Below are 14,543 nucleotides of genomic sequence, written 5' to 3'. Positions count from 1 at the left end.
TGGGTATGAGTGTGTGAGTGAATGGAGTGTGTGCCCTGTGATGGACTGGCGACCTGTCCAGGGTGTATTCCTGCCTTTTGCCCAATGTATGCTGGGATAGGCTCCAGCCCCCCTGCGACCCTGTTCAGGATAAGCGGGTTAAGACAATGGATGGATGGAGGGAGAGAGAGAGAGAGAGAGAGAGAGAGAGAGAGAGAGAGACAGACAGATGGGGGGCTAGACTTCTTTCCAAGGAGTCTTTTTCTGTGAAGCCTCTTTTCAAACCCCTACTATAACATGTATACATCCATATAAACAAGCAGGCAGGGGTAGTTAACTATTCACAGTGTCTTGTTAAACACAATGGAGAAACCCAAAGGTTGCTCAGAAAAAAAGTAATTACTTTTTTTTTCAACTGGAAAACTTAAAAAGAAATGTCTTATTCCTCCACCATGCCTGGCTCCATACAATCCATAAAATAAATGTATTGTGTCACGAGCAGAGGGAACGAAAACAACTTAATTGAAGAGGGCAAAACTGATTAAGGCACAGATTGCGACTGGTTTCAGAACAAGGACACTATTCACTCCAGGCAAGTGTTGTCTGAATAAGCCAATGCAGAATGTAACATGGGGCAGAAGGTCATAGTTAAAATGGTCCTTTCTGGATTGAGCAGCAATGGCTGAATGTCACATGCTGAAGAGAGTCTGCCATATTTTCACATTTCCACAGAGCAGCAGTTTGGACCCACCAAGTTACAAATAGCGCCACTAATAGTTGTGGTTCACTTGGCCGGAGCAACAGTGCTAAGCTTCAGCCTTCCTTCTCGTTCTCATGGGCCGCTAGTGGCTTGGACTTTCATTCTTAACATTTTTCTCTCTCTTCTGCAAAGTATGAACAATTAAAAAAATATTTAAATACTGACAATATATGATAAAATATAATATGTTTCTATTTGCAAATAACTTCTATATTGCAGTTTATTTAATGTTGTAAAAGTTGTCCTCCTAAATAGGCATTCTCTAGGTTTACAAAAGTTAAAAGCTGATATTTTGGAAAAGGATCAAGGGATTGACCTGAATATGTACACACAGTGAGCACTTTATTAGGTATTTATTAGACATATTTTTTAGACTTAAGTCTTCTGCTGTTTCAGCCTATCCATTTAGGAGGTTTGATGTGTTGTGTGTTCAGAAATGCTCTTCTGCATACCACTGTTGTAATGTGTGGTTATTTGCATTACTGTCACCTTCCTGCCAGCTTTGACCAGTCTGGCCCTTCTCCACAGACCTCTCTCATTAACAAGCCGTTTTTGCCAGCAGAACTCACTAGATGTTTTTTGTTTTTCGCACCATTCTCTGCAAACTCAAGAGACTATTGTGCGTGAAGATCCCAGGAGATTAGCAATTTCTGCGATATTCAACCCACCCAGTCTGGCACCAACAATCATTCCATGGTCAAAGTCACTTAGATCATTAGATCTTCTCCATTCTGACATTTGAGCTGAACCTGGTGTACAGGTCTACCTAATAAAGTGCTCAGTGAGTGTGTTTCACAGTTATGGTGCAACAGTTAGTAGTCATGGTATAACACTGTACTGTAGTAAAGTATCAGTCTTTTATGTGCAATTTCACAACTAATGAAACGTTGTTGCCAGTGGAAAATTGTCCCTGTCCTCTAAAAGAAGTTTAAATTGTTTAAATTATTACAAATCAGCCACTTCACAAAGATGTTTAGTCATTTTTGTGTTGTTCTATGATGTGGTCACTTATTATTTTGGGCAACACTTATTCCTTACATATACACTTTGAGGGTCCTTGTAGGGTTTACATGCATCTTATTTTCACTCTGTAGAATTTGTTTTAAAATGTTGCAGAACACTTTTTTTAACAAACGGCTGTGAGTGGCTTCACAGCAGTCAGTTTGAACCTGTTTCAAGTTGCTGCATTGGGCAGAGCACGGGCCATTCTCAACCCAACTCTGAAAGGACAGAGTGGCTGTAGCTTCCAGCAGTCGAGTTTCCCCACAGGCAGTCACCTTTAAAGGAATAATTAAATATAGAGGATTCAAGCTTCCCATGTTCCTTGTATGCCTCAGTTCTTTGTTCCTTAGCCTGCTATCTCTGTGCTATCTCTGCTTCTCTAGGGTTTTGAAATACACTGGCCATTTGGGAATTCCTGACAACAACCATTGTTAGATGATTAAATGAGCTACAGGTTCTTCTTCACACTTTATATTTCTGAACGTCAGAAACTGTATATTTAACAAGTGAAGGGTTTATATGTTGTTCATATTATTGTCATATATAAAATGATGTGTTCTGTCCCTGAAACTTCAGTGTAAGCCAGACACAGATATCGCACAGGCCAGGAAGTTCCAACTCCTTCAGGACTTGATAAACATTGCAAAAAGGAGAACGATCGAAAACAAGGGGTTTGTCCTTGAAACCGGCACACGTACACACAGTCCCACCTAGAGGGTATAAAGGATCGCTGTAAGTAGTGCTTTTTAGTACGGTGTTGACTTGCATTCTTTCTACAGAAATAGAGACCCTCATAATTGGATCGAGTCTGAAGTGTTTTCCTGACTTCTTATTACAAGACCGGGTGGATTTTTCCTTCCCAAGCCAACACAAGATTTACATTTTGCTTTGGTGCCTTTTCCTTCGTCAGTGTCTGTGTAGGACTAAGTGCTAATGAAGCACCTTTAGAAATGAGCAAGAGGTCTAAGGAGAATCATAGTGTGGAAGATTCTCTTTTTAGTTTCTTTGTGGAAAAATCATTTTATTTGTCCCCTATGGATAGAGAACAATGTTGTGCAACTGCTTTTTTTGCCACTGCTAGACTAACACATTTTTCAAGATTTAAACAAACAAAATCAGCTGTGTGGAATGTGTGCTTTTTAGACCCTATTGTCATGAACGACTGCATTACCAAACAAATATTTACACTGCAGATGGCCAAACAAGCAAATTACAATGGCCACTAATGACAGTACATAACAGAACAGTGCTATGCTAGCCATGACAAACTATTGTTTTTAAAACAACCACTCACAGATACTGTGGGCTGTGTGATACACACTATCACTATCAAATTAGTAATATACAGACTGCTCCCCACCTACACTGCTTCTCCACACCACCAATTATGTGCTGTCAATATAGTTAATTGTTTCATGTTCAGATGAGCAATATTGGTCACTTGGAAAAACAATGTAAGGATTGCAATCCTGCACAATAAGATTGCCCTCTTTTTATTTCTTACATATTTTGATGTAACTAATGTCATCTGCATCCCTGTTGATAATTGAGAACATCAGCATGACAATTACACAGCCTAGACTGCTTTGAGCGTGGTTAGAGTTAACTTATAACAACCCCTTCCAACTCCCACCCTGCCCCCATCCCCAAACTCACATCCAAGTTATGCTGTGACCACACACAGCAGGCTGAGAAAACAAACTGCACCACATAGATGGGTCCTATGCAAATATCCTGCAGTCACAAACAGCTGCTTTGCAAGGGAAAATTCACATTACTTCACACTCTGATGGGGCTTCACACTGCCACCTCTCGCCATGTACACAATTTGTCATAGATCTGTAAGGAAAACATAGTTTATCGATGAGATTGTCTCTCAGCCTACTTCCTCTGCGTAGTTTTATCATTGCTTTCATCTGCAAGGCGACAAGTTGATTTGTGTTTTAATTCAGTACGCATTTCTGACATTTTCTTTTCATCTGTTTGTTAAAAGATTTATACATCTGCCTTTGAGAATAGAACTAATTAACTGTGTGCATGATCTGTAAAGTAAAGTACAATGACAAGGGTAACATGCCCAGACATGACACAGGCTATGTTAGTCAGGGTGGGTTTTTGACAAATCAATAGAGACAAACCCTGGGATAAAATAATAAGGCATGTTCTGGAACCTATTTCGGTGAAATGTTTCAAGAAAGCCTCATCTATTAACATATAGCACAGTAATGTTTGTCTTATTAGAATATAACTCAACACATTTGCACCTTATCAAAGCCATTAAAATATAACAATATTTCAAACATTTTTACCCATCTGTCAAAAGTGTTATCACCTTTCTGTAGGTTCAAATTTGAAATGCATATTCTTAATTATCATTTGCACCTTTTGTAAAGGAGCTTTTGTAAATTTCACTGACTAACATGAAGCTCCAGTTATTTAAAAGAAAAAACAATGAAAGGAATACTGAACCTGAAAATAAGATGAATAGTTTGTGAGAAAAGAGACAGACTATTGACTTGAATCTGCTGACTCAGTTGCCTGTTTTACTCTGTGTCAGGTTGTTTGTTCTTCTCCCCATTGGTTGTTTTCCACCAAGCGCTCATTGTGTTTTCATTGCTAAATGCAAATCTAGTGGATGATCTTCACGAGAGTTAAAATAAGCTTAATTGCCTGTCTACCCCCTTCCCACCCCTCTGTCTCATATTTGTCATAAGGGAGCCATTCTGAGAGGGATTGTAGTCATGAAGGCGAGCTCTGCTATATTGTATCAGATGTTTTTTTAGCAGATGTCTTTTTATGGATTTTTCTTTTTTTTTTGTAGAAACAGAAAGAAGGGATATTGTATGCAAGATGGGTAACAGCAATTGAATGACTGCAAAATGCCTCAATATCAGTCTTTCTGTTAGTCTGGCCTGGCTGTCAATAATCAGATTATGTGCTGTGAACCAAGGAAGAACATATTCTTTACACACAATTAGATTGTATGTTGGGGACTTTGAGATGCTATTAAAACAAAAAAGTGCCCACCATGGTTGACAACCAGCATTGTTCACTGCACATCTAATGGCCTCCCCCTTACCAATGTAAATCTAAATTAAATATACTTTACATTCCTAACATGCAATAAAATAAACAAAATGTCACTACATACACTTAAGATCCAAAATAAACCAAATTTTTAACGGTGGGCTACTTCAACCTTGGCCTCTTTGTAATGTATCAGCAACAAAAAAACAGACTGCAGTATGGAGGCGGAGTCGATCGAACAAACTGACAGGTAATTTTCCACTAAATTCCACTGCTGATTGGCTCAGACACAAGGGACAGCTTGGGCCTAAAATTTCTGTGAGAGGATCTGATTGGCCGTTGTCCTACCACAGAGTCCTGCCCCGTCGCCTTCCCTTTCTTTGTTCTGATTGGATGCATTCGGGCGAGAGCTGTCAGTCTAGTTTCTTATCCGTTTTTCCTGACTGCTTAGAGTTGTAGATTGCGCAGTGGCTGTGCTTTGTTAGCCAGTATAACATCAAGGGAGACCGAGGACCTGAATCCATGCACTAACCGAGAGGAAAATGATCATCTGCACGAAAAAAATGGACTACCCTCTCGGAACTCAATGCCAGCGCGTCCAAAACCAGGTACTGAGTTTGAGAAAGAACATGCCTGTTGATATACAATGTCAAATGAATAAAAGTCAAGTAAACGATCTAACGTTAGTTGACAGAGAGGTGGCTAACTGGCGTTAGTTAGAAGAAGTTACCAGTGGTCCGTTCATTCATTCTTAAATTACAAGGCACTGACGGGAGTAGCAAACGTTACGACAAATAGTTGATATAAGTATAACTATTCATCAGCAGTTAATGTTAGCTGTCTTGCCAGCAGTAGTCATTCTTTCCATACCCCAAAGTATTGATAAATAGAACCTAGACGTAGCACTGCACTGTTAATATGGCTTTTTATCAAGTTTGCTACCGATGGCTATACAGCTAGCTGCCTTTTACCAGATGGTGACTAATGTAACTAGCCAAGTTATTGCCTGCTGCAAATATCGAATTGGTACCTACCTTGTTACATTATCTCTATATGGGAAGCTAATGAAAACCGCTATCTCGCTGGTTAGCTAGCTAAGCAGCTAGTCTACTATCTAGCAGCCACCAGTCATCTAGCGTTAGCTATTATTTGCTGACTGAAGGGGGAGGGGATCATTCTAACGTTAAGCTAAGTTGACGAAGAAATTGATGGGGAATTTGGCTTTCAGGGATATAATTTTGCTACTTCGCGTTTACATAGGGGTACAGTGTGGCCTGTGGATAAGTTGGCCATTGCTGAGCTTCAATACGAATTCTATTTTGTTTATTTAGCTATTTGAATGTGTCAGTAGTCATCTGCACTCTTCAGTCACTTCGTTACCTACAATGTAACACTAGCTAATCTTCGCAGGGTGAGTTGGCTAATTCAGCTAGATCTAACTCCTATCATGCAACTGATGTAATGTTAGATAGAATTATGTTAATGTTTTTCTATCCACATTAAGAAAAATGTAGCCAACTATGTAGTTTTGAAATATCATAACCTTTAACGGCCAGTTATTTTCTTGCTGGCTATTTTCCAGCAGCTCTAAACTCCCACTCCATGCTACCCATTGAAAAGTTTAGAATGCCTGCAGATCTAATCAACAGCCGCTAGCCTGCTATCTGAACTAGATGCCTTGGCTAGAATATTAATTAGCTAGGTACTTTTAACTGGAAAATCATAGGGCTAAGCTGTCAGATATTCCAATAGCTTGTTGGCATTCTTTTTGGCTACCTAGAATTAAATAATTAGTTGCATATGTAATTAATCTAGATGGATATTAGCTTATATGAAGCTAAGTATGCTAGCTAATGTTAGCTACGTGCGTCATGAATAGCAAGGATACTTTTATTCCGCACAGATCATTGTTTAGTTGGCCTATCTAGCTACTAGTTTTTAAGTAGCTAGTTTCGTAGCTACTTCATTGTGTAAACCAATGCGCAAATTGATAACTTGCTAGGTCGCCAGTCAACGTTACATCTAGAGTAAAAGATAACTCAATTAAACCCCCCCCGCCCCTTCAAAACATAATGTATAGACTTCGTAATTCGTTGATGTATTTTTGTATGTTTGTATATTTGTTTGCATGCATTCAATCGATGTATTTTCTGTTTGAGAGAAATAGAACGGCTTTGTATCTTGCAGACGTTGAAGTAGTTAACGAGAGCACACGTACGGAAATCTTAGCTAGGAAATATAACGTTAGACATTGCCAAATCAGTTGTTACGGTTCTCAATTTCATGTGTAGTAAGTACAATATACATTGAAGTTATGCGCGTTTTGTTTGTTTCTTTGCATTATTTTTTTTTGCCATGCTGACTATTACTGTCGTATACAAAGGTTGCATTAACTGGTCGCCCACGTACCGTTCATTATTGTTTTCATTGTGTGAAAAAGCAGAAATTACATCATCTGTATTGATATGCACGTAAGTGTAAAGTGAGAATGTTTATTCGATGCATGGTTTTCCCCATTCTGTTTTTCTCATAATCAAATCTGCTCAGTTTCCTTTTAGAATAACTGGATTGGCGAAACGAGAGGTCGTTGTCGTTTTCCTGCGTCAAAAAACGACATTTACCTAGGCTCGCGCGTTATGATTTATCCCTCCACTTCAGTATTTTGTTTTTATGAATGTTATTTGCGTTTTATGTTGCGTGAGGTTTGTATGCGACTTCTCTCTTTGTAGAAATTCCGCGAGTCTTTTGTGTGCGGTGATGTTGGATGTACTGCCAATCAAAGTTGTTTTTCTCCTTTCCGGGCTGCTTTTCCTTGGTTGTCTGACGGGTGGCGCTGCGGACAGGGAAACTTGTTTACTGCAATTTTAACGTTCAGGAGAACAATAGAGGAATGCCATGACCGATATAGGTATATATTAATTTAGAATGTACAATGGGTTATGACAGTTTTCATTTTTACACTATTTCTGTCGTCAGTAATCGATTCCTCTGCTTTTCAGTTTTTTTGTTCACAGTCTACCATGCCCTCTTCTCAGTTCATTCATTCCCTGCTGGTATTATCCCCCCATTTTGCAGCAAAGGCTACATTTTTGTAGGTGTGTATGTGCGTGCGTGCATGCATGCATGCACGCTTGCGCCTGTCGGATGTTGTGTGGGGACTTTCATAGCGTCACTTAACCAGTCTGCAGAACGAGCTGAGTGAAAGACAAACAAAGAGAGCAGGAATCCAGTGGGCAAACAGTGGCCTGTGCTTTTTTAATTTCTGAAACATATGTATTGTGACAAAACCAGTTCAGCTTCAGCTGGAATGGAGTGAGGCTGGTGGAGTGTGTGTTGGTGTGTGTGTGTGTGTGTGTGTGTGTGTGGGGGGGGGGGGGGTGTAAGTGGGCCATTGGTGAAAAATGAGTGTTGAGTTTTTCCTGGGCTGTTTTGCATGTGTGTCGCTTCAGTCTTGCTTTAACCAGGGCAGGCAGAGGGGATAGGAGGGGGAGGTGTTCTACTTTGGCAGATGGCAAGGGACCAATCGTGCCTTCTAACTGTGTGTGTGTGCGTGTGTGTGTGTGTAGGGTGTCCAATATATGAAGGGCATCTCACACAATATATTCTTCACTTCAATTTTTTTCCTGACGAGCACACTACGCAACACTTGCACAAACAATCTCACAGTCTGGTTCGAAAGTAGACCCCCGCCCCTTCCACACCCCCTCCTTACCTCTCCTACCCACCTCCCTTTTCTTGAGGCAGTAAAAGAAACGTACAGAAATAACCCATGTTAAAAACACATTCTTATCTGCTGACATAGACAACAGATAGGAAACTGCTCAGTGTATACCACCTTCACCCATTCTCTGGGGGGGGGGGGGGCGAGAGTGACAGAAGTGACAGAAGTGGAGTGTCTGCAGAATGACATCGAGTCTTCTGTTCTACATTGCTCAACTCTGAGAACAGGCATAGGCATTGCATAAGCAACCGAATAAGAAGAATCACGTTTTACCCCCTCCTCCCCCTTGTTTTCTAATTTCTTTCTATTTCTCCAGAGTGGTTATGAGACCTTGTGAATATGAATTTTGCAGGGAGCGGAGATGACTGGAGATGCCTTCAGGCCTTGGAGAGAGAGAGAGAGAGAGAGAGCGAGAGCGAGCGAGAGCGAGGAAATGTTCTTCAGGGATTTTTGCATGCGGTGTAAATGAATCAGAAAATCAAAACCACAGTTTGTTAGCAGCTTAATTTAAAAGTGATTGTCTCCAGATTGGTGGCATAAAGGAAAGAGCAGTCCTGCATTGTCACATTTTATTAGCCGTCCCCTACATTCGCATCTCTCCTGCCTGCAGGGCACGCTTAATGTTTTTCTCCTCGCGTTGTGAATATCTTTAAAGCTTCTTCTCTGAAATGAAATAAAACCCCGGAGAATTGTGTGTTCACACTCGCCAAGTCTAACAATCAGTCCTGGAAGGGTCATCTTGGTATGTGCTTTGTCTGGCCAACTAAGAGCTTTTCCTGCAAGATAAATTGCACTTAGATGTAGTAAAACCATTTTGATGATGATAACATTTTGATGATGATGTTGTAAAATATTGCCTCAGAAGCATACACTTCTGTTCTTTTACAAATTAGCAGAGTGATTAACTCAAAGCTTTCTCTGAATTGCTTTATTATTACAACTTTTTCCAGTTTTCCATGTACCGAGAGACTAGTAGAGTCAGAATGTAACAATTGTGCTTCTTTCCCATCTGACTAGGTAGTTCTCTGGTAGAATCGGTGTAATATGACTATTATATGACTGCTATACCTCGTAGAGTCAGCAGAAATGTTGTTTGTGTTGAGGCACTTGGATCCCTGGTTTGGTGGACGTGAGTCCTTGTGTCTGTATTTGGCTCAGTGTGTGCATGTGGGTCAGTCTAAGCCCAGTGTGTGCAGCTGTGCTGGAGGGCTGCATGGCTGTCTGTCACTTCTTTATATGTAGCTCTATGTGTATATGTCTGTTGATGTCAGGTCTTATGTTGCCCCCCCCCCCCCCCCCAATAAGCCCCAGTGAGCTCTTCCTTGGCTCAGGTTGCCTAGCCAAAAACAGTGCGAGTGCCTTTCGGTTGTAGCAAGATGGGTGTGTAGTGGTAACGCTAGCAGGAACAGCAGGCACATGACGACCCCCAGGCCTTCAGAGAATGCAGATTAAATATCTCCCACCAGCCCCCAACATTTCATCCTATGCGCTCCTGTTTCTCACTGTGTGTGTGTGTGTGTGTGTGTGTGTCCTTCAGCCTCTCCCCCTATGGTAAGTTTTATTGTATAGTGTCAGAGATTCTTTTTCTTTTTTCTGTGCGTTTCTGTTCAAAGTGTCCTCTTGGTTTCTCACCCTTAGCTGTCTGTCTTTATTGCTGTGTTTACATTAGCAAAGCTTCAGGTGGTTTTCATAGCATTTACATCACCTCCCAGGTGTGGCTGTGCTTGGGTAAGAGCTGGTTTATAGCTCACTTTCCAACATCTCAACTCAGCTCAGTGACATATTTAGTTTTAGTTTAGTTTTTGGTTTAGGGATTTTTTTTTTGGGGGGGGGGGGGGGGGTTTTCTAAGCTTTTACACACACACACACACACACACACACACACACACACACACCGTCATTTAGAAAAAATACAGATATAAATGTATTTTCTAAAATATTAAAAACAGTGTTTTTGTAATGTATACTGTAGGAAATTAGGAAAGCTCTACAGAATTAATTTGATCACTGATTTTTTTGTGTTAGAATGAGTTATTACTTTTTGCTGCTTGGAAATGTAAAGCGCTCCCTTACCTCTGTGTTTACAAATTGGTCGGTATTTTGCGTTTACAAATGAAATGTTTATAACTTAATATCATGCTATACACAGGGGTAGCATAATTTCAGATATGAACCTGAGACAGATGCAAAGTTTTCAGGTTAATTGGGTCGGGGCAGTCTCTGTTCTTGGTTAGTGAATGATCCAATGAGAACCCTTCATTTCCACAATTGAGCCAGTGATGGGTTGTTTAAGCCAGTTTCAAAATAATGCCCTGTTGCCTAGCTGCGCTTGCATGCTGGATATGTGACATAGCTGCCAGCTCAGCTGGGGATGACTGGAACTTGGCTCTGGCAGCAGTGATCAGTTGTAACACAAGCACTTCTTTCCCCTGTTTTGGCTTCTACGTTTCCTTGGCTTTCATGCTTGCTTCCACAAAGGCAACTTTCACTAGTAGCAGACTACCTGGCAAGCACTTTTCTGTCATATAGATGGCTGGTGTGTACTGACAGAGCCAGGGGCTGAGGCTGGGGCAGTGGGTGAACCCAGGGTTGCGTTATATTCAATGGTGATTGGACGAAGTCTTGCTTGTCAAGTTCAATCGTTAGCTTTTATTATTATGACCCTGACCGGTTTGACACTCTGATGTAAGAAGTCTGCTCAGAAATCCTAGGATGTGCATTTGCTGATGGAGCAATGGTTTGGCTACTTCTTACAAATCATGATCTAGTTGAATGAAAGAGTCTTGTGCCTCCGTTGACAGGCTGTGTGCTATATGCTGCTGGGCCCTCTGACCTCTGACCTCTGCTGCATTGGCAAGTCTACCCTAACGAAGGACTCTTTAAAATGAAGTTATAACTCTGCTTTTGAGAATCACTCCCATTTTCCCCATGATATATGTACTGCACTACTGACTACACCATTAAATCCTAGATTTGCATCCATACAATTCAGGGAGGGGACTTTCTGCTCTGTGATTCCCCTGAGTTTTTATTGTACAACCACCTTCTAACCTGTTTTCCGCATCTCCCCCTTGTGCCTCAAACACTGAGTCACCTTGTATAGAACTGAATTCCATGGGGGAAAAAAATTATATATATTGTTATGAATTCATGAATAAATGAACAATGAAATTGGCAGCTGCTGGGGGAAAAGAAAAACTTTTCAAAGAAGTTGTCCTGTGGCACAGTGTTTTAGTGTAGGATCAAGAAGGAGAAGTAGTTGCTGATTGAGAGCACTTCCTCTTTGGTAATGACTGGTCTGAATTGAACATGCCCCTGCATGTCTGTAAGTGTGGATTTGGGGAGGGCTGTTGTTGGGGAAACCCTGCTTCTCGGGAAGCTGAGGTGCTGGATTGAGTGTATGAGGATGTGATTTAAGCTCGAGTGGTAAGTGAATACAATGTTTTCTATGCTCACAGCGTGGACAAAAGTGCTAAAAGGGTCTAGGAGTTGCGGGGCTTATGTACCTGGCAGGTTGTAGGGAATCGACAGTAATCTACTCAGAACAAGCATATCCTGAAATGCAAGTGCCCTCTGATGACAGGTAGAAATGCGGTCGCATCTTCATTGGTGCAGACACAACCTGCACCTTTCAGCGGACTGAGACGTTAGGGAGGGCCTATTATCTGTGGCGTGTGAGATTGCAGTTTTAGGACTGAGGTTGATGTGAGACTGTAGTTGTTAAGGAAGAGATGATACGGCACCTGGGGTGTGTGGTTACGCATCAGCACATAAAATTGGGGATGTGGAAGACACCGTTGTAGCACCTCACACTTAAAATGTCATTATCCCTGGCGGACAGCATTTCCCACTTTTGTCTTAATTGTACTGGCCACAGATGGGCTGAGTGGCCCAGGGTCATAGGTCATGGCTGGCGATTGCGTCCTGTGAACCCAGCAAATTGTGACCCCCTTTATTAACATATTAACATCCAGTATTTGGCTGTCATTAAGTGGCTTATGGTTCATGCACTGAATATTAATAGGACTCGGCCTTAGGTTCATGCTTCATCACCAAGCTCTGAGTTGTTGGCTGTAAGGGGGTTAATGTGACATTGACTTCCAGATGCTCCGGGGTAAAATCCCCCCCCCCCCTCCCCCCAATCCACCCAGGGGCATCTGGGCTCAGGCCCCCCTCCCCCTGCTGGGCCGTATGCGCTGTCCTGCTCGCGGTATCAGCCCCTGACATACCCCACACCGGGGTCCCACCGGGCCAAGCTCCCACAGCCCCACAGCTCAATCGGCAGACATTCCAGCAAGAGCAGCGCATTCCCCCCTCTCCCTCACCCCCCCACCCCCCCGGGCGGAGTGAGTGTGCCCCCGCTTCACCCCGGGGTGAGCCGGCGATTGTTAAACGCGCTCGCTGTGTTCATAACGCTCGCGCGCCCCACTTTAAAACCACCGCAAATGTGATTAGATTCACAAGTTTGCAGTGGATGTGAGCTCGTTTATTGCAACTGTGTCGGGCGTTTTCATTAATTTTATGGGTCTAGAACATATGAGACCAAGAAATAAATAAATGCAGTGAAAATGTGCCACTTGAACCTGAAAATGAAGGTTATATATATATATATATATATATATATGAAATATACCAACAGAGTATGTATGTTTCTTAAATCGGGCAAGCATTTTTGAGCACCCTTCAGAACATGATGTTAAGGACTATGTAGGCCTATATGGTGTTGCTGACCATTCACCATGTTGCTAATTGATATGAACTCCATACATGCAGTGCTATAGCTAGCTCCATGGTGATGTCCATAATTGCAGTATAACCAGCAAGTTCTCCCAACAATATTGGGCCTGCTGGTCTTCTCATTATCCAGAAGCCACTCCGGGAAAGGTGAGATTGGTCTTGGGTGTCTGAGTGGCTGAGCGGCTGAGCAGAACAGTCCTCCTTTCGACAAAAGCAGCAGATGCCTGCCGGCCTGAATGCAATATTTCTCCCTCTAGCAGTGACTTGCCACGCGTAGGCCGGGTTCACCGTGTGTGGGAGACAGTCTTAACCACGAAGCTTTCAGACCTGTTTGCTAAACACTCGCCACAGCGCTTCAAAATGTGATGAGGTCATCTGTTTCCGGCGTTTGCAGGTACAGAGCAGTGCTGCTGACTAATTGACAAATAAAAATGACCTTTCGGGTCTCAGAAAAGTAACTTCAAACATCTTGAGCGCTAGCTGCGACTTTCTGAGACCGTGGTGCTCAGCACGAACACTTGTTTACTCGGTATGTTTCCTGGCGAAGCGGCTACATGAGAGAGTTGTGTTGTGCTCAGCAGCGGTCCACAGCTGCCTCGCCTCACCTTTTCGCCGTTTCACCACTCGTTCGGAGGGGGACGGGGACGGAGAGGGACGGAGCGCTACGCTGGGGCTGCTCTGGGTCCTGCGCGCGCTCAGTCGAGCTCCGGGACGTGCGCATGTCCGCATCGTTTTGGAATCTGCAGCCACGTTCCCCTGGCGCAGGGCGGCTGTGATGACCGACACCTGTTCCTGGGGATCGATGTCGCTGGGGGCCTCTCAAGGGGGGGGCTTGCCCCCCCCAAAACTGTGGGCGGCCCACCGCTACTTTACTTGATGGAGAAAAGTGGGTCAAGGCTGCCTGCATCTGTATTTGGGAGGCTGCTCCACTCTCATCCCCCGTACCCACCCCATCCCACCCCCTGTCGCTCTGCCGTTCGCCCTTGGCTTAACAAACTAATGGCCACCGCCCCTCCCCCATGGTATTTAGCAATAGCAAGTGCTCAACATGTCAAAACATATCTCAGTAATATAGTGAGTTATGAGGCTATTCTGCAGACTGGCTTCCTTGATAGGAAATGGCCTCCTGCTGCTATGATACAAAGCAGGGATTTCACTCTCCAGTCCTGAAGGGCCACGATGTCTGGTTTATGGTGTTTCAGCACTTAAGTGTTTAAGTAATTGAATGGCTAAAGTGTCCACAAGGCTTATACGGTCTACATTGGCTGCCAGACTGGGGGGCTGAAAACCTGAAGAAGGAAACCTTTCACGACTAGG

The 14,543-nt window shown here is 42.8% G+C and overlaps 1 protein-coding gene across 1 annotated transcript in view; it reads left to right on the top strand.

Moving 5' to 3' along the window:
• The first annotated feature begins 5,181 nt into the window (after positions 1-5,181).
• The window catches only part of sesn4 (sestrin 4), a 19,348-nt gene continuing 9,986 nt past the window's right edge, over positions 5,182-14,543 (top strand). The window contains exon 1 of the mRNA XM_061236533.1: positions 5,182-5,376. Within this exon, the coding sequence (XP_061092517.1) occupies positions 5,311-5,376 (66 nt within the window). The 5' untranslated portion in view covers positions 5,182-5,310. The remainder of the gene's footprint in view (positions 5,377-14,543) is intronic.

The sequence above is a fragment of the Conger conger genome, chromosome 3 (genome assembly GCF_963514075.1).
Source record: "Conger conger chromosome 3, fConCon1.1, whole genome shotgun sequence".
NCBI classification, from domain to species: Eukaryota; Metazoa; Chordata; class Actinopteri; order Anguilliformes; family Congridae; genus Conger; species Conger conger.
This window is presented reverse-complemented; position numbering and strand designations above follow the sequence as displayed.